General features: G+C 59.0%; 1 protein-coding gene across 1 annotated transcript; it reads left to right on the top strand.

Annotated features, from left to right (window-relative positions):
* The first annotated feature begins 5363 nt into the window (after nt 1-5363).
* Nucleotides 5364-19138, top strand: TOP3B (DNA topoisomerase III beta). The gene is made up of 18 exons (XM_068989670.1): nt 5364-5386; nt 8000-8154; nt 9042-9173; nt 10072-10178; nt 10950-11024; nt 11919-12115; nt 12248-12404; nt 12971-13084; nt 14303-14393; nt 14640-14794; nt 14891-14996; nt 15361-15507; nt 15580-15753; nt 16628-16756; nt 17221-17370; nt 17640-17740; nt 18152-18353; nt 18660-19138. Exons 2-18 carry the CDS (start codon nt 8085-8087, stop codon nt 19136-19138), a joined length of 2586 nt encoding a protein of 861 aa, XP_068845771.1. The 5' UTR covers nt 5364-5386; nt 8000-8084.
* The last annotated feature ends 460 nt before the right edge of the window (nt 19139-19598 follow it).

The following is a 19598-nucleotide window of genomic DNA, read 5'->3' on the forward strand; positions in this document are numbered from 1 at the left end:
TGGGAAATATTCAGTGTTAAATACCTGATATTAATGTTTGTTTGTTGACCTATCTAATATAGACATGTCTTAAAATAATTAACGTTAAGTAGAATATTTTCATTGTACCTAGGATTAATATAAGTTAAATATTATATCTGTTACAAGTTTGTCAACAAGGAAATTACCCCAAGTGAAGAAACTTCTAAAAATGTAAATGAGATATGAGCTTTTATATCTCTAGCTAACTTTGGGGTGCTTCAGAGGGCCCCTGAAGCATCCCAGGGAGAGATATTAAACTGTGTTTGTTTGGTTGGTTAAATTACATGGAAAAGACTATCAAATGAGTAATAAATCCGCTCATGTTATAATGTATGGTAAATTAACTAATACAGATATCCTAGAAATTATATGGAGTTTTTAACATTCTGATATGTCCTGGTATTTTAATGAAAAACCTGATGACTTCACAAAAGTTAGCAAGAGGACTGAATGAACCAGTAAATATGCTTATAACTTTTATGGTTTCTATCTGAAAAATTATGGGTTTGAATCTTATGTTTTCAGGGAGTAGGGAAAATCTTCCTCTCAAACTAATTATGACAATACTTTGGTAAGATTAAACATTATAAACAAAACAATTATGTTTTCTGACTCCTCTAAAAATTGGAAGTTCTTAGGTTTCCAGTAAGTTCATCAAATGAGTTAGGAAGCTTATCTCACGGATACAAAAATCTCAAGAAATTTTTGAGACCTTAAAAAGGGAAGAATTGACCTAGATTTGTTAGGCAGAATCTGTGATAAGCCTTTGGTGTGAGTTTCCTAGCCCTGTTTTATTTTAAAAGTTCAGTCTGAGACTCTATAAATGTTTCAGCAAAATAAAAAGCCTATAATCAATTATGGTTATAAAAATCATCAGACCAAAATCAGTGAGAACAGACCTATTTTGCAAATAAACTAGCCTTAATTTGGTTATATTCAATAAAAATAAGGGTAACTATAAGGAGAAAAAGATATTTCAAAACGTTAAATCCCAGTTTGTTAATGGAGGTCTGCATCTGGTAAGACTCATCTCTTAGACAGTTCTTTGCTGTCATGTGATACTGATGTAAAATTTAATTGAATTCTTGAAGAACACCCTAAGTTTGTTTCTGAAGCTTATCTCAGTAATCTGTCTTTGGATGAAGATCAGATGCCTCATGACCTGCAACCATGACTGGAAAAAGACATAATTTAAGGGACTGTCTCCAACATGAATAGAAGGACTTTTTTTATCAGGAGAAACTACAGTACACCAGGATGAGAAGACGACGACGTCAGAGGGAGACAGCTTCCCCGAGATGCGGGACCTGATTCTTATCATCACTTATGTTTCCTTGACTTCTTAGACCTTTGCATAGAAGTCAAATGCTTTTCTATCACAGGCCTGATCCTATGCTACTTTTAAAAATCAATCCAATTGTTGGGTTTGTGGCCAATTACCTGTGTCTAGTTCTGGTTACCTTGGTAAATTTCTCTACTACCAGACTCTAACTGGTTGGCCCTGAGAAAATTTACTTAAAAATTATAGTCATATTCAGGTCACTATGGTATTATTAGATAGGATCCCCTCACCAGGCCAATTAATAATGCCTGCTCTGACTCTGGCTATAAATTTGAGCTTTTTTCTACTACCCAAGCTCAATCAGAACAAGAAAAGTTTCCACAAAGAAGGGAAAAATCTCCCACAATTATGGGATGGATTTATATAGATAATACCAGGCTACAATAAGTTAGGTTTAAAGTCTCCTCTGTTAGAAAAAATAAATAAATAAGTAAATCACACTAAAGTCTAGTAACACTAGAAAACTGGGCTATGTGCCTTATAGATGGTACCAATATATAATTTCCCTGGAAGATAAAGATTCTACAGGACAGACTAAGTCAGATGACCTGAAGATATACTGGGCTACATCTAATGGAAGTTCTTAACATAAGTCTTACTTGTGACTTTACTAATACTGCTGGCTATGTTATTTGTATTTCCCCTGTCTTACAAAATTGCTGTTTCTTACACTGTATGTGTGTGAGGCCTCTAATAGAATAATATATAGTCCCATATGAGATCGATGATGGTAACAGTGTAACCCTAGATATGGCAAGAAGCAGCAAGAGGGAATATTTTCCTGGACCAAGAAGCTAATAAGACAGGTGGTCCAGAGAATTTTGGATACTGTTTTATGGCCTAATCCAGTAACAGCACATTGAGTGACCTGTCAACAGAATCTTTGCCAAACCTGAGAATGGACATTCTCAGCACCATGGGATTAAATGGTCATGAAGTGCTCCCCCTATAATCATGGTCAAGTTATGAGCAAAATGGGGCTCTGCCAACTGAAGACTGACACTCGCTATCTGCATCCACAAAGATTAAATCATGGCCACTGCAACTGCTGACTTTCAAAGCCCCTGAAAAGAGTTCAGGGTGAAAATCAGGAATGAAGCACTCTGCTCTGGGAAAAACTGGCAGAACAGGCCATCAGATAGTTAGATCTTTTCAGGAGAAGATTTTATGAGTCCCAATTCTTGCATCTTCTCATATCTAGAGAAACACTGACGTCATTAACTTTGAAATCGGCTTTGGCTATTAAGAAATAGTTTACAATTAAAAGTCAAAATAGAGTAGCTACGGTTCAGATATCCTGGAAAATAACTAGGTGATGCTATGGGTGTACTTTCAGATTAGCGCTTGTATTGCTCCAAGCTGGGGCAGTCCTGTGCCCCATTTTGACAGGAAGTTATCATAGTCATAGTTGCCTAGTTCCCTAAAATTAAACCTGAGCGGGACTCTGTGGGGCTCTGGATACAGATCTGCTCTGTGTTCCCCATTTCTTATCTGTAAGATATAGACTTTGTTCAGCCTCCTTGGCCTTCCCTGAATCCAAAGCCTGGATTCAAACAATTGCTAATCAGGGAAGGGAGGGTCTACAAAAACAGAAACAGTCAAAGGCCGGTACAGCCTCCAGACAGCGTCCTGGTTCCCATTGAAAGAAACATGCATAGCAATGTCTTTGAGCCCCCGCCCGGGTGGAGGATGGTAACTTCAGACTGAACACGAGATTCCTGGAGCACAGCTCTGCTGCCTCACCACCAGCCCATCAGAAGGGGCCACAAAGCCCGCAACCCTCACCCCAAATGCTGCCTTCTGTTTCCAGGACCAGAGATGACCATCCTGTTAGGTCTCCTGTTTGGCCCTTGTCTACTTCATCTCTGAGAGGGGCCAACTAAATTGCTGCAACTACAAGGGTAGAAGCTGGTTTCAGATGTGAAAAACCCCAACGTAGATCAGGTAGAGAGACTTCTGCTCTGCCAGGCAGGCCTACGCCCATGGCACAGCAGGAAGAAATTACAGAAGAAAGAGACCTCCGCCCCAATTCCCAAAAAGTATCTTGAGTATGAAGTCTCTCAGGGGGCCTATGTGCTCTGTTAGGGGAAGAACGTTGTTTTTATGTGAATCACTCAGGGGTAATCAGGGAGTCCCTGGCCAAGATAAGAGAAGGGCTGAGTCAGAAGAGAAAAAAAAAAAAAAGTCTCAAAATTGATTTGAGTCCTGGTTCCAACAGTCCCTGTGGTTAACAACGCTAATTTCCACCCTGGTGGGCCCTCTAATAGTGCTACTATTAATACTTACTTTTGGTCCATGCATAATAACTAAGCTTGTTGCCTTTGTAAAAGACCGCGTCAATACCGTCCAACTGATGGTACTGAGGCAACAGGATCAGGCCCTGCCCCCAAATAAAGAGGAAGATTCCTCTATGTGGCTGAAGACAGGGGGGGATGTTAGGACCAAACTGAAGCCAGGACAGGCTCTAAGCGGCAGGCTAGGCCTGAGGTTTAGTCTCTAGGAAAGCTGAGGCACTGGGAAGTCCCGCAGACAGTGTAGCTCGACCAATCAGAAAAAAAACCCCCGTAGCCTCCTGCCCACGCCAGACCTGAGCCAATCTGGATAGGGATGCGAGGTTTAAAAGTCCCGCGCGCGTACGGTTTAACCAATCAGCTATGCTGTTACAGACGAGCCCTAGGCCGAGCTAGCAATAAACCCCTTTATGCTTTTGCATTGCTGTGGACGTCTTATTCTCTGTTTTGGGGCCTTGGACACTGGGCATAGCAGGGTCATGTCCTTAATTTGTGCGAATGTCCCGAACTCCGTGTGGCTGGGGTCAGAATCACATTGCGGGGCTTTGGTGGTCGAGTGGTCAAGAACTCGCCTGCCGATCAAGGGACATGGGTTCCGTCCCTGGTGTGTGAAGGTTCCACACGCCCTGGGGCTGTTGTAGCCACGGGAAACGAACTCACTCAGAAGGACAAGGCAGATAGTGGAGTGCAGTTTATTACACCGGCGCGCCCAAGGCAGAGTCTCCTCTTAGCCAAAGACCCCCACCAGTCTTTGTGAAAACTTTATATACCCTAAGTGTAAAAGGTTCCCTGAAACTAGTCTGAACAAAGGAAAAAGAAAGATACAATCAAAGTTACCCGGTGATCATGTGCCTTAAACCTAGGTAGTTAACAGTGGACAGTTATGGACAGGCCTGGGGCCATGCCCCGATAAGCATAATAGAATGTGTGATTCTGTTCGGTTACACAGATAATTAGGGTATTCCTTTATGCATGCAGAGCCCTTCCTTCAGGGGCCTGGTTTTCCAGCCGGTATGTCATTTCCATAGATACTGGTCCACAGTTCAGCCCAAGATGGAGTCCTGCTTTCAAGACAGAGCCTGTTCTCTTTCCTCCTTCAGGGCAACTACAGCCGCGCGCCACAGCTGCTGCGCTGGAACCGGAGCCCGTGCTCTGCCCAGGAGGCCACTGCAACGAGCAGCCTGCGCAGGGCAGTGAAGAGGGGCACGACCCCCCCCCCCCCCCCCCAGCAACTAGAGAAGGCCCCTGCACAGCGAAGACAGCGCAACCAGAAATAAAGAAACTTTAAGCATTCTCCTTAAAGAAAGATGTTAAAATAAAGCCACGGAAATTATTTTAAGTCTCCTATAAACCCATTACTCTAACACAGAAGGTTATTTTTATTTTCCAATCCATTTTCCAGATAGGTTTTACAGTAGCTCAAAGACGCGTTCCACAATGTTTATAGCATTCAAAGAAGCCTGCTATACCCGCATTGGTAGTTTTTAGTTTATTAATAATTGCCATTATTGCCTCCCCGCAGCGGGGGAAGAATGAGATGGAAGGTTTCGCAGGAACCCCTGTGATCCCACGTGCTCGGGCCGACTGGAGGATGCTCCCCGGAACTCTCGAGCCTCGGAACCCACAAGTGCGGGCGTGAGGCGCCGGAGGGCAGGGGGGTGGGGAACGCTGTCCGCGGACGGACCCGGAAGCAGATGGCGGCGAGCCTCCAGGAGCGGGAGGCGGGCAGCAGGTGAGCGGCGAGGGGCTGGGCGGTTTGGGGCGCGGGTCCAGCCCCGCGGCTGGGCGCCGGGCCCAGGCCGGCTCGGCAGTCTCGGCGCCTCCCCCCGGGCGGGCGGGTTCGGGGGGCGTCCGGAGGGCGCGGGCGCTGCGTCCGGGGCCCTCTGCACCGAGCGGGGTCTGCGTCGCGGCTGGGGACCGAGGCGGCGTCGGGCGGGCTTGGGGCCCAGGCTCCGCCCCCGGCCCGGTCCGGTCCGGAGGGCGCCCGGGGTGTGCGAGAGGGCGGGGGCGGCGAAAGCACTTGTCTGAGCAGATTCGCTGGACTCTTGAGCGCTGCTTTCTCCCGGCGGCCTCGTGTGGCTTCGCTGTCGCTCGAGAAGGGGACGTAAGGAGCCAGCCCAGCGTGGGCTTGGTGGTCAGCGAGCCGGGGGTCCTGAGAGCCTTGGCAAAGGTCTGACACTAGTTTCAGCTGTTCTGAACCTGTCTCACTTCAGATCAGTTCAGTTCAGTCGCTTAGTCGTGTCCGACTCTTTGCGACCCCATGAACCACAGCACGCCAGGCCTCCCTGTCCATCACCAACTGCCGGAGTTCACTCAAGCTCATCTCCGTTGAGTCAGTGATGCCATCCAACCCTCTCCTCCTCTGTCGTCCCCTTCTCCTCCTGCCTTCAATCTTTCCCAGCATCAGGGTCTTTTCCAATGAGTCAGCTCTTTGCATCAGGTGGCCAAAGTATTGGAGTTTCAGCTTCAACATCAGTCCTCCCAATGAACACTCAGGACTGATCCCCTCTAGGATGTACTGGTTGGATCTCCTTGCAGTCTAAGGGACTCTCAAGAGTCTTCTCCAACACCACAGTTCAAAAGCATCAGTTCTTTGGTGGTTAGCTTTCTTCACAGTCCAACTCTCACATCCATACATAACTACTGGAAAAACCATAGCCTTGATGAGTTGGACCTTTGTTGGCAAAGTAACGTCTCTGCTTATTATGCTGTCTAGGTTAGTCATAACTTTCCTTCCAAGGAGTAAGCGTCTTTTAATTTCATGGCTGCAGTCACCATCTGCAGTGATTTTAGAGCCCTCCAAAATAAAGTCAGCCAGTGTTTCCACTGTTTCCCCATCTATTTGCCATGAAGTGATGGGACCGGATGCCATGATCTTCGTTTTCTGAATGTTGAGCTTTAAGCCAACTTTTTCACTCTCTTTAACTTTCTTCAAGAGGCTCTTTAGTTCTTCACTTTCTTCCATAAAGGTGATGTTATCTGCATATCTGAGGTTATTGATATTTCCTCAGGCAATCTTGATTTCAGCTTGTGCTTCTTCCAGCCCAGCATTTCTCCTCATGTACTCTGCATAGAAGTTAAATAAGCAGGGAGACAATATACAGCCTTGACGTACTCCTTTTCCTATTTGGAATCAGTCTGTTGTTCCATGTCTAGTTCTAACTGTTGCTTCCTGACCTGCATACAGGTTTCTCAAGAGGCAGGTCAGGTAGTCTGGTATTCCTATCTCTTTCAGAATTTTCCACAGTTTATTGTGATCCATACAGTCAGAGGCTTTGGCATAGTCAATAAAGCAGCAGTAGATGTTTTTCTGGAACTCTCTTGCTTTTTCGATCATCCAGGGGATGTTGGCAATTTGATCTCTGGTTCCTCTGCCTTTTCTAAAACCAGCTTGAACATCTGGAAGTTCACGGTTCATGTATTGCTGAAGCCTGGCTAGGAGAATTTTCAGCATTACTTCACTAGCGTGTGTGATGAGTGCAACCTCAGTCTACTCATAGTTTAAAGAGTTTCAACAAAGGCCTCATAGTGAAAGTGAAAAGTGAAAGTCTCTGTCATTCCGACTCTTTGAGACCCCCTGGACTAGACAGTCTGTGGAATTCTCCAGGCCAAAATACTGCAGTGGGTAGCCTTTTTCCTTCTCCAGGAGATCTTCCCAACCCAGGGATCGAACCCAGGTCTCCGCATTGCGGGCGGATTCTTTACCAGCTGAGCCACCAGGGAAGCAGGCCTTGTAGAATTGCTCATTAAAGATTCAACAAAGTGGTGTTTGCAGCCGTAGCACCGCTACAAAGCAGGAGGTGAGAAAGGCTCCTTTCCCTGACTGCCTGGATGTCTGATTCAGTCATCAAGGTGGGAAATCCTAGGGGCGTGTAGTTCCGCTTTAGACCACAGCGTTCTAGTTAACTGGCTCACGCCCGGCCCGCAGACGTGGGGCAGGGCAGGAGGGGAGGTCGGTCAGAGCCTGTTGGGAAGGGCCAGGTGAGCTCTGCGGGGGGCTGGATCCCCTGGCTCAGGACACCGTGAAGTTCAGCCAAGGTGGGGATGCCGCTCTTGGCCCCAGGGGCAAAAGACAGCTCCACTGGAGGGGGTCAGGCCCAAAGCCCCCCTCTGTGCCCCTCAGGCTTCCTAGTGCAAATCTGGGGCCAAAATCAGCCTGGGGTCGTGGGGCTACCTCACCTCTCTGACAGGAAACCCTAGCCCGCGGCCGGTTCAGTTGCTCTGGGCGGCTGTCTGAGATGCCTTCAGGTCTCCCCAAGCTCCTCTTTCTCCCCTCGGGGGTGTTTGATCGCTCAGAGTGGCAGGTTGTGCCAGAAGCCTCACTGTTGTGTGTCTTTCGTCTCAGGAGTTGGCGTGACGCTGCTCCAGCGCGGTGTCTGAGCCGTTTCCCGAGAGCGGAGTGAGGAGGGGCGCTGGCAGCCCGAGGCGAGATGAGGACCGTGCTGATGGTGGCCGAGAAGCCGTCCTTGGCCCAGTCCATCGCCAGGATCCTCTCTCGAGGTAGGAGGGCAGCTCCGGCGTCTGGTGGCTTTGGTCTGGGAGCGTGGGCCTTCCTGCCCCGCCGGTCAGGCCTGCCTTGTTCCGAAGCAGCCCCAGGCCCCTGGAGTCGAGTCTGTTCGGGAACAGCAGGCATGGATGGAGCCCTCGGCCCCTGAGTCACTTGGTCCCTGTGGGGTGCGGTTTCCTCCACACTCAGCGTGAGCTGGGTCTCCCAAGGCACGACCAGGAGCCCGTGGCAGGCAGGCTGCTGCGGGAGTGATGTGCAGGCAGCGTGGCTGCTCTCGAACGGCAGAAGCCAGCCCTGCTAACTTGTGCAGGAAGTCCACTGGAAGGCCCCGGCCCCAGCCTGGTCTGCCAAGGCCATGCCCAGGCGTCAGCGCCACTGCCCCACGGACACCCAGCCACACCCACGCCCCTCATGCCACTCGAGAGCGCCACGAGGCTGAGCCGTAGCCTCAGGGCACCGGGAAGCGATAATACCTGCCCTTGTCCTAGCTTGGCCCTGGGTACTTGGGTGCTGGGGACGGAGAGATGGCAGGCGTCTGCCTTGACCTCCCCTTGGTCCAGTGGCTGAGGGAAGAGGTGGCCCCAGAGCAGCAGGCTGAGAAGTTGTGGTCGGGAGGGGAGGGGAGACTCAGACGTGCCTGGTCCCCAGAGGCCGAGAGAGACCAGCAAAGGGACCCTCCGTGGGTGTCAGGAGGTCACCCTGGGGTCGACAGTGAGGGAATGTCTGGGGCATTTCTGGGGAGGGTCTGAAAGAGGCAGGAATCAAATTCAGGAGTGAACATAGAAGTGTGGAGAAGAGCCCTCGAGCGGTCTGTGAGCACTGCGGGGCGGCCCGGCCTCGGGAGGCTGCGTCAGGCCCGGCCCGCCTGTGCCCCCCGCAGGCAGCATGTCCTCACGCAAAGGGCTGAACGGGGCCTGCTCGGTGCATGAGTACAGTGGGGCCTTCGAGGGCCAGCCGGCCCGCTTCAAGATGACGTCGGTCTGCGGCCACGTGATGACGCTGGACTTCCTGGGTGAGCGCCGCCCACCCCCATTCCACCAAGGAACCCCGCCCCGTGCTGCCCACGGCCCGCAGGAAGCCCGGGGCGGGCTCGGGGCAGACAGGTTTGTCCAGAACCGGCGAGTCCGAGGCCAGCAGGCTGTAGGGGGCTGCCCTGCAGTCCCCACTCCAGCAGTAGCCCTCGTGGAGGGCAGCGTGGAGGTGGTGGCCTGCACCTGAGCGGGGGCCTGGCCCGTGCAGCTGTTGCGGTGCGAGCTGCCGCCTGCCGGGGTGCCCATTGTCTGCGGGCTCTTGGCAGCTGGCACCGGAAGTCCAGCGCCAGTGGCTTTGGTCTGGGAGCGTGGGCCTTCCTGCCCCGCCAGTCAGGCCTGCCTTGTTCCAAAGCAGCCCCAGGCCCCTGGAGTCGAGTCTGTTCGGGAACAGCAGGCATGGACGGAGCGCCAGTGACCCCGTGGGCTGGCTCCAGGCCCATGGTTGCTGTGGGTCCGACTGGGGCTCTGGGCCTTGCTCCTTGTCTGCTTCTCATGTGTGGAGGGTCTGAGGACAGCGCCGTCCCCTGCCAGGATCGTCCAGGTCCCCTGCACCCCGAGCCTCAAGTGGAGAAGCGGGGAGCAGTGCATAGGACGGGGCCTGAGGACACTGAGGTCCCCTGGGATCCGCTGCACGCTTGTCCGGGCTGGCCAAGCGCTGGGCGGGGAGAGGGTGCAGACAGTGGCTGGAGGAGGAGACGGGGTGAGCGGTGTGACTCTTGCCTGCGCAGTCAGCCTGCCAGGAGCGGTGCCCCCGCCGCAGGCCTGCCCAGAGCTGGCCCACTCCTGAGCAAGGGAGGCCCTGCTCCGAGCCTCTCTATCCTGGGGTCGCGGGCCCTGTAGGTGTGACGTATGATCCTGACGTCCCTGTGTGTGTCACAGGAAAGTACAACAAGTGGGACAAAGTGGACCCCGCCGAGCTGTTCAGCCAGGCCCCGACGGAGAAGAAGGAGGCCAACCCCAAGCTGAATATGGTGAAGTTCCTGCAGGTGCGTCTGGGGCTCCCTGGGGCCCACGCCTCCCCTCACGGCCTGGGCACCCCGGCCACTCAGCCCCCAGACCAGCCTCCTGCTTTTAAAATGGTTTGGTGGTGGCGGATTCTAAAACAAACGTAAACACAGGGACTTCCCTGGGAGTCCAGGGGTTAAGAATCTCCCTGCCAGTGCAGGGGACGCAGGTTCGATCCCTGGTCCGGGAGGACTCCACGTGCTGCGGTATAACTAAGCCTGAGCGCCCCGAGTGCTGCGCCAGCGGTCCAGAGCCGGGGCTTCATACTGCGCCATGACGAGAGAGTGGCCCCCTCACGTGACGAGAGAAAGCCACGCACAGCAGCGAGGCCCCGGTGCAGCCAGGAGCAAAAATAAAAAGAGAAAACTTTAAGAAATAAAGAACAATGGAAAGAACGCAAACCCATGGTGTAGGTTAGAAAAGAAGTGAGGAGGAAGAAAGGAATTTATCTGTGATCTCACCGTCTAAGACAACTGCCGCTAATCTTTAGGCGTTTCAGTTCAGTATTCTTTTTTTTAATTCAATTTTGGAGATTAAGATCTCGTGGCATTTATTATGTTTTTTGGTCTAAAAACTAGCAGTTCTGAACTACATTCTTTGCTGAGAGGCCAAGCCAGCCGGTGACCCCACTTGGTGACTTCTGCCCTGGGCTCCAGGCCTTCCGAGGGCTGTCTGGGGGGCTCGGGGCCACGCTCTCTGCGCCAGGCAGCGGTGGCCGGGCTGGGCAGTGCACACTCCGTGTCTCTGCGCAGGTAGAGGGCAGGGGCTGCGACTGCATTGTGCTGTGGCTGGACTGCGACAAGGAGGGCGAGAACATCTGCTTCGAGGTGAGAGGCTGGGGCCCGCGTGGCCGGCCGGCCTGAACCCCGCGGGCTGCCACGCTGGGGGCCGGGGCCGCGGCTCTGGAGATCCCGTGGACGCTGACGGTGCAGGGGCTCTGCCTGGGGCAGGAGCGTCCCGTCGCCGGGCGGGCAGCTTGTGAGGAAGTGCTGGGGCAGGATTTGCCCGGCGGAGGGCTGCCCGGAGGGGAGTGTGGGTTCTGAGCGTTGGGCGCGGGCCCGCGCCCGCGCCGGGACCTCTGCCTTGCGGCCTGGTGCCTTGTCGCACCCCTTCGCCCCTCTCCCCACCACCAGCTCTGTGCTCCACGACAATGCCCGCCCCGCCTTTGCCACCCCAGGGCAGGTGCCGCTCCCAGGCCTGCCTCCGCAGGAGCCCCTCGGGCTGTGACACCCCGCTGTCACTCGGAGACCTCTCCCGGCCCCGCCCCTGCCCCTACGCCTCCCCTGGGCCCTCCATGTGGGGTGGACACTGTCGTCCCCTGTGAGGAAGCCACGTGGCCTGCAGACTCTGGGCGAGTCTGGGCTCCGGGACCCCAGGCCCGCCAGGCTGTGGCCTGGAGCTGCTGCTGCTACCCGCCTGCTGCCTTGCCTTCTCGATCCCGTCTCTATATTTCCTCCCGTTGCTGGAGGGTCTCCCAGATGCCGCCCCCCTCCCCATGCTCTCCTCGAGAAGGTGGGCTTAGCAGCCGGGATCTCTTGCCTTCTGGTTGAGAGTGGAAGCCGCTGTAAGAAGAGGGGTGTGAGCAGGACGGGGAAGGGAGCGTGGTGGCTGGAGGCCCGCAGACACCAAGGCTGCAGAGGGCAGGGCGGTGGCTGGCCGGTGGAAGCGGGTGCGGTGGGCGCCCGGGCGAGCCCTGGGCGTCACTGCCAGGTGCCCCCCAGGTGCTGGACGCGGTGCTGCCCGTCATGAAGCAGGCCCACAGCGGCGAGCAGACGGTGTTCCGGGCCCGCTTCAGCTCCATCACGGACACGGACATCTGCGCTGCCATGGCCCGCCTGGGCGAGCCCGACCACAACGAGGCGCTCTCGGTGGACGCGCGGCAGGAGCTGGACCTCCGCATAGGCTGCGCCTTCACGAGGTGCCCCTGCCCCTCCAGGCCCAACCAGAGACGGGAGGCTGTCCGCCTTCTAGGTCCCTGAGACGGCTGTCTCGCCGAAGCGCGAGAGGGTGCCTGACCAAAGCGTCCTCGTCTCCCTGACCCCCTTCACAGGTTCCAGACTAAATACTTCCAAGGGAAATACGGCAACCTGGACAGCTCGCTCATCTCCTTCGGGCCGTGCCAGACCCCCACGCTGGGGTTCTGTGTGGAAAGGCATGACAAGATCCAGTCCTTCAAACCAGAGGCCTACTGGGTGCTGCAGGCCAAGGTCCGCGGCCGTTTCCCGCTCGCACTGGGGCTTGCTGGGCTTGGGTGTAGCGTCTGAGCACCTCCACTGTCGTCGTCCCCAGGCCCAGGGCACGGGTGTGGGCCGCCGTCCCACCGTGGGTGCGGGAGAGGGCCGTCCAGCGCAGGCCAAGGTCCGCGGCCGGGGTGATCGGGTCCAGGGACTGCACTGAGGGCCGTGGGCCACTGGCCTTCCAGCTCCTAAAAAGCCTCGGAACACATTTTCCAAGTGAGATAAAAGGCAGGTTCTCATAAGGCTCCGAGCATGACACGGGGCCGCTGCACTCCACACGGGGCTGGGGTCCCCTGCGGGGGCGCTGCAATGCCCCTGCGGACAGCTCAGCCTTGGCGCTGGGCTCCTGTCCTGAGACTGCCTCCCTCATCTCAGCAGAAGGCCTCTGCCAGAGCAGCCTGTGCTCGGGGAGGGGCTGGGCTGCGCCCCTGAACAGCCTCGGCCGTGAGCCCTTCCAGCCAGGCCAGGCTCCAGCTGCCTGACCTCTCCTCACGGGCGGTGGCTCACCCCGCCTCTGCTCCTGCGCCCTCCCGCAGGTGGACGTCGACAAGGACCGCTCCCTCCTCCTGGACTGGGACCGTGTCCGCGTGTTCGACCGGGAGGTCGCGCAGATGTTCCTGAACATGACCAGGCTCGAGGAGGAGGCCCAGGTGGGCTGCTCGGGGCCGCGGAGGCCTCTGCTGACCAGGCTGCAGGGCTCCCTCTGTCTCTCTGGAACACAGGCACCTTTTAGAGAGAAGACTAGTTGCTCCCACACACGCCCCCGCCACGGTCCTGCCCCGCCCCCAGGCTGGGACTGCCACACAGCTGCCTGCCCTGACCGGTGAACATGCCCTGCGGGCACCCCCTTGCTCGGGGGCTCCTGCCCCACTGTCCGCCCTCGGTGGCACATCCAGCCGGAGGCCCCTGTGCCCATCGAGAGCCTGCCCAGGGCCCCCAGCCGGCTTGGCCACTCCGGGCCGTTGGCTCTCCTGGCTCACCTGCCACGCTTCCAACTCGGGTCTCAGGAATTGGAGGCGTGGCTGCTAGGAAGAGATTGATGCCACGTGCCAGGGGGCTGGCCACATGGGACTGGCAGGTCCACGGCCGTGGCGGCTTGTGCCCTGCAGTCACGCCTTCATGGGTCCCTCTTGCCCAGTGCAGTTGATTCAGGCACTGGAGCTGCTTCTAAAGCTGCCCCACGCTTCTGCCTGTGACGGCCACCGCATCTGGGCCTCCCTGTCGTGATCCCAGGCTCCACTGCTGCGTCTGTCCAGAGCTCAGGGTGTGGCCCTGGCCAGGTTTACGTGGGGTTGGCAGGGGTGAGCATGGCAGTTGAGAAGCCTGGATTGCTTCTGCCGTAGGCAGGACGGTCACCTCTTCAACAGCCGTTCAGCCCAGAGGCTGAGCTGGTTGCTCACCTCGCTTTTCTGCGAGTGGGAGCTTTTCACTGAAGTTCCTTCTGGTGACCCACAGTTAGAAGTTAGGAGATTTTACAGAAAAAGTTCCGACTTCTCGCTTTTCCTGACGAATCAGAAGGTGTAGCTACACTTGCGGGCACCATGAGGAGCAAGCAGGTGCCCCTGCGATGGGCCCCGCCCCAGGACCCCCGCCTTCTCTGCAGATGGAGATGCTGGCTCCCGGCGGGCTCCCAACGTGCAGCCCCTTCTCCTGACTCCTCCCCTCCTCCAGGTTTTCTCTCCCGAAAAAAAGTCTCTAGAATTCCCTTTCGTTTTCCTTTCTTGGGCCTGAACAAACGTTCATTCGCGTCATGAGGCCGCTGTAAAGGGAGCTGGAGCAGCCCGGAGGACGAGTGAGAGTCAGACCCTCGGGGCTCCCCTCGCACCTGCCCGCCCTGTCCGCCCTGCCCTGACCCCTCCCGCCCCCAGGTGGAGGCCACAAGCAGGAAGGAGAAGGCCAAGCAGCGGCCCCTGGCCCTGAACACTGTGGAGATGCTGCGCGTGGCCAGCTCTGCCTTGGGTAAGTGCGGGCGCTGTTCCTCTCTCAGGGCCTCGTGACTTGGAAGCACAGGCTGCCTGGCTGTAGGAAGGGATGTTGCCGCCAGGCAAGGGGCCGGCCGTGTCTCGAGAGCCACGCTGGTCATCTGCGCCTGCCCTGCTGGGGGAGTTTGGCCTTGGGCCAGCAGACAAGGGCACTGGCCTCCCAGGAGCCTGAGCATCTCGCCTGGGGCACCCGGTGTCGGCGCTGAGCCCGCGTCTCTGGCAGGCATGGGCCCGCAGCACGCCATGCAGACCGCCGAGCGGCTGTACACGCAGGGCTACATCAGCTACCCGCGCACCGAGACCACCCACTACCCTGAGAGCTTCGACCTGAAGGGGCCCCTGCGGCAGCAGGCCAACCACCCCTACTGGGCTGACACGGTGAGCTGCGCCAGGCCAGGGCGGCAGCCGCGCTCCCTGCGAGGGCCGGGGGCTGTGCCTGGCTCACGCCCCGCTCTGTCCTGGCTGCCCCCGCAGGTGAAGCGGCTCTTAGCAGAAGGTCTCAACCGCCCACGGAAAGGTCACGATGCTGGTGACCATCCCCCCATCACCCCCATGAAGTCTGCCACGGAGGCCGAGTTAGGTATGGGGGCTCCCCCAGATGGTCACACCCCCTGGCACACACACACGCACGCACGCGTGCATCAAGCTTCACAAGAGAGCAGGGTGAGGCGCGCTGGTAACCCGATCTCTGGAGGGTCAGGCCCCACGGCAGCGTGGGGCCGTCTGAAAGCTGTGCTCCATCGCGGGGCCGGGACAGGGGTGAGGTGGTGACGGGGGGCAGGTGCTGCCTCGGGAGGCCCTGGGGCAGAAGGCCAGGCGGGGCAGGGTGACAGGCTCAGCGGTGGGGAGTCCCAGGGGCTGGGCGCAGGGGCCCCAGTGCCGTAGCAGGAGAGTGGGGCTGCCGGGAGCTGGAGCCTGGCGCTGAGTGGCCGCGCCCGTGGCAGGGGGCGAGGCCTGGCGCCTCTACGAGTACATCACCCGGCACTTCATCGCCACCGTGAGCCACGACTGCAGGTACCTGCAGAGCAGTGTCTCCTTCCGGATTGGGCCCGAGCGCTTCACCTGCACGGGCAAGACCGTCATCTCCCCAGGTAGGGGTGGCGGCGGGCGGCTCCCCCTCCGTGGATACACGGCGAGTGTCCTGAGGGCTGGTGTCTCTGCAGGCTTCACGGAGATCATGCCCTGGCAGAGTGTGCCCCTGGAGGAGAGCCTGCCCACCTGCCAGAAGGGCGACACCCTGGCCGTGGCCGAGGTCAAGCTGCTGGAGAAGCAGACGAGCCCGCCGGACTACCTGACCGAGGCCGAGCTCATCACCCTCATGGAGAAGCACGGCATCGGTGGGTCCCGCCCGGGGCCCCCACCCCGCCCAGGGCCCGCTGTGGCCCACCGAGCGTGGCAGGGCAGCTGGGGACCCTGGCTGAGGCCTCCATTTCCGGACCTGGTCTTGGGGCTAGAGATGTGTCCTTGGTGCTACCTCCACCTCCAGGGCTGAGCGTTGGCCAAGGGGGCCACTGACTCACCCACAGGGGGGGCGTAAAGCTCAGGTCAAGTCCACGGACAACAGGAAGGCCAAAGCCCCACAGCACTTTCCCTGGGGCCGGAAGCTCCACGTGGGGGCAGCGTCTTCAGGAGCTTGTGTGGCCACCGCTGCACAGGTGAGGGGTCTTGCCGAGACCCCAGGCCCGGGGCTGTGACTCGAGTCCTCACACCCCTGGAGCCAGCCCCGTACCCCAGGAGGGGCCCTGCCTTTTCCTGAGGTTTGGCTCTGGTGAACCAGGCCCCTAGAGGCTGATAGGCTCTGGACGGTCGTGGGACAGCTTGCAGGACTGTCCCGTGGACTTGACACGGGGGCTGCTCCGCAGCTGCACGTGTCCCTGGGGCCGAATAGGAGGGGCCCCGAGGCCACGTAGCCGGCGGGTGTGCCAGGTGCTGGGGGCCACTTGGCAGTGGAGCTCTCTGTGCGTGGGTCTGGGCCCCGGTTCTGGAATGGTGCGTGTGCCATGGGGCGAGGCGGAGAGGGGCTTGGGAGGTCACATTCACCAGACGCTAGGGGCAGGCGGCTGAGCTTCTTCACCTCTGAGCCACCCGGAGCCTCCGCGTCAAGTCCGCGGGACAGTCCGGGGCAGGCCTGCGAGCAGCCCTGGGGGTCGGGGCTGAGAAGCCGGCTTCACAGCGTGGGCGGAGGGAGAGCCGAGTCCGTGCTGTGCGCAGGGACGGACGCCAGCATCCCCGTGCACATCAACAACATCTGCCAGCGCAACTACGTGGTCGTGGAGAGCGGGCGCCGGCTCAAGCCCACCAACCTCGGCATCGTCCTGGTGCATGGGTACTACAAGATCGGTGAGCCCCGGCCACGCCTCACGCCCAGGCCACGCCTCCCACCACCACCCCCCCGCGCGCCCCCAATCATGCCTCCCACTGCCGGCCACGCCCCACTGCAAGGCCCGCCCTGGCCACGCCTCTCACCGCAGGGCCCGCCCGGGCCGCAGCTTCCATCCCAGTGCCCGCCCCAGCCGGGCTGATGGTCTCCTGGACGTGTTGGGGTCTGAGAGCAGGGGCCTGGATTCCTGCAGACTGGCTCCTGGCCGGCCCTGGGGTCCTTGCTGCTGGACGGTGTATCTGCCCTGAGAGGTCCCCAGGGGCCGTGGGAGACAGCAGGGAGCTCAGCCGGGCAGCCTGTCCGCTGACAGCATCCTGTGACGGGGTGCTCTGGTCGCCCGCGCAGGACTCCTGGGGAGATCGCAGGTGGGAGCCCTACCCCTGCGCGCGGCGCGAGGGCTCACAGCACCCCCGCCCGCCCGCAGACGCCGAGCTGGTGCTGCCCACCATCCGCAGCGCGGTGGAGAAGCAGCTGAACCTGATTGCGCAAGGCAGAGCCGACTTCCGCCAGGTGTTGGGCCACACCCTGGACGTCTTCAAGAGGAAGTTCCACTACTTCGTGGACTCCATCGCGGGTGAGTGCGCCCCTTCCCTGCCCCTCACCAGGGGGACCCGGCTCAGGGCTGTCATCCCCCTCAGGGAGACCCGCTCCCAGGCCCTGGCTCCAGGGCGCTGTCGGGACCCCAAGGCGAGCGTGGTAACAGCCCTCGGTGCACGCGGCTCGTCTTGCAGACGGGGCTGCCCTCGCCGTGCCGTCACCCACCGTCAGGGGCACCCTTGGCCATATGCTTTGGGGAGGCGGCGGCCGGGGCTGGGCTGTGACTCCCGCCCCGCCGGCTTGCAGGCATGGATGAACTGATGGAGGTGTCCTTCTCGCCCCTGGCGGCCACGGGCAAGCCCCTCTCCCGCTGCGGGAAGTGCCACCGGTTCATGAAGTACATCCAGGTAGGAGGCACGTGTGCACGACGGGCGGCCTCGCCTCCCCGCGGCCTCGCTCCCGCGGCCTTCACGTGGAGTGACTGAGAGGCCCGGGCAGCTTCTCCAGCAGATACCCAGTGCTGCCCTCAGGCCCAGCAGCGCGTGAGCCGTGGGGCGCCTGAACCACGTGCCGTCCACGCTCTCCTGACCCCGCGTTCTTCGCTCTCGGGGGAACTGACGCACCCTGGGATCTTAGCAGCGCCTTTGTGTATGTGTGTGAAGCAGCGAACACCCTGAGACTCGGTGACCAGAGGCCCTGAGAGGTCCTGGCGATACTCCACACCGCCCACCCCCCGCGAGTGTCCCGGGGAGGTGGCGGGCGGCAGGCGGCAGGAGGCCCCGGCAACCCCGTGACCCCTGCCCCCCGACCCCGCCCAGGCCAAGCCGAGCCGCCTGCACTGCTCACACTGCGACGAGACCTACACGCTGCCCCAGAACGGCACCATCAAGCTCTACAAGGAGCTGCGGTGCCCGCTGGACGACTTCGAGCTGGTGCTGTGGTCGTCGGGCTCCAGGGGCAAGAGCTACCCGCTGTGCCCCTACTGCTCCAACCACCCGCCCTTCCGGGACATGAAGAAGGGTGAGCGCCGCCCGCCCGCGCCGCCCTGGGCTCTGGCGGGCGCCCCGTCCCTGCCTCCAGCAGCTTCCAGGGCGGCCAGGGGCCCCACCTGGGCTTCAGGCAGCGAGATAAAGGAGGGTGGACCCGACTGAGGGCCGCCCGGACGCCCTTCCGGAAAGCTCGGCGGTGGGGGGGGTAGCGGGGGTGGGGAGACGGGGGGGTCGAGGAATCCCTGGAGAAGCAGAGCCCAGGGCGCGTGCGCGGGGCGAGAGGTGGGGCCCTGCGCGGTGGGGCTGGCGCGTGCGCCTCACGCGGGCTCCCCCGCAGGCGCGGGCTGCAACGAGTGCACGCACCCCGGCTGCCAGCACTCGCTCAGCATGCTGGGCGTCGGCCAGTGCGTGGAGTGCGAGAGCGGCGTGCTGGTGCTCGACCCCACGTCCGGCCCCAAGTGGCGCGTGGCCTGCAACAGGTGCAGCGTGGTGGCCCACTGCTTCGAGAACGCCCACCGCGTGCGCGTGTCCGCCGAGACGTGCGCCGCCTGCGAGGCCGCCCTGCTGGACGTGGACTTCAACAAGGCCAAGTCCCCGCTGCCGGGCAACGGCACGCAGCACACGGGCTGCGTCTTTTGCGACCCCATCTTCCAGGAGCTGGTGGAGCTGAAGCACGCGGCCTCCTGCCACCCTATGCACCGCGGGCCCGGGCGGAGGCAGGGCCGGGGCCGGGGCCGGGGCCGGAGGCCAGCGGGGAAGCCGGGTCCCCGGCGGCCCAAGGACAAGATGTCAGCCCTGGCAGCCTACTTCGTGTGACGGCCGGCAGGCTCCGTGCCGCGGCCTCCGGGCCACGGGGGTCATTAAACGCGGTGTCTTCTGCAGAGCCAGCGGCTCCCCTGCCTCACCTGCTGTCGGAGGGCTGTGCCCATCTCCTCGTCTCTCCCCGTTCCCGCACATGCCCCCCGAGTGCCCACCCTGCCCGAGTCCTGCAGGGGGGCAACTGCACACTGAACCAGGAGCAGACCCAGTCCAGGGCGCCTGCCACGCTCCAGCGTGTGTGAGAAGGGGTGCAGTGTCCCCATGTCAGGGTGCCTGGCCGCCAGGGAGGCAAGAAGCTCCTGCCGCCCACGCCCAGCTGTCCTCGGCTGGGGGGTCACCTCCCTGCGTGTTGGCCCTCACTCCACCCACTGCCCACTGCGTGGGTGTGCGTGTGGGGGGCCTGCATGTGACCCTGGCACCCCAGACCTGTTCGCCTTCCAGTTCTCAAACACGTGTC

Source organism: Capricornis sumatraensis, chromosome 17 (genome assembly GCF_032405125.1).
Source record: "Capricornis sumatraensis isolate serow.1 chromosome 17, serow.2, whole genome shotgun sequence".
In the NCBI taxonomy this organism is placed as follows: domain Eukaryota; kingdom Metazoa; phylum Chordata; class Mammalia; order Artiodactyla; family Bovidae; genus Capricornis; species Capricornis sumatraensis.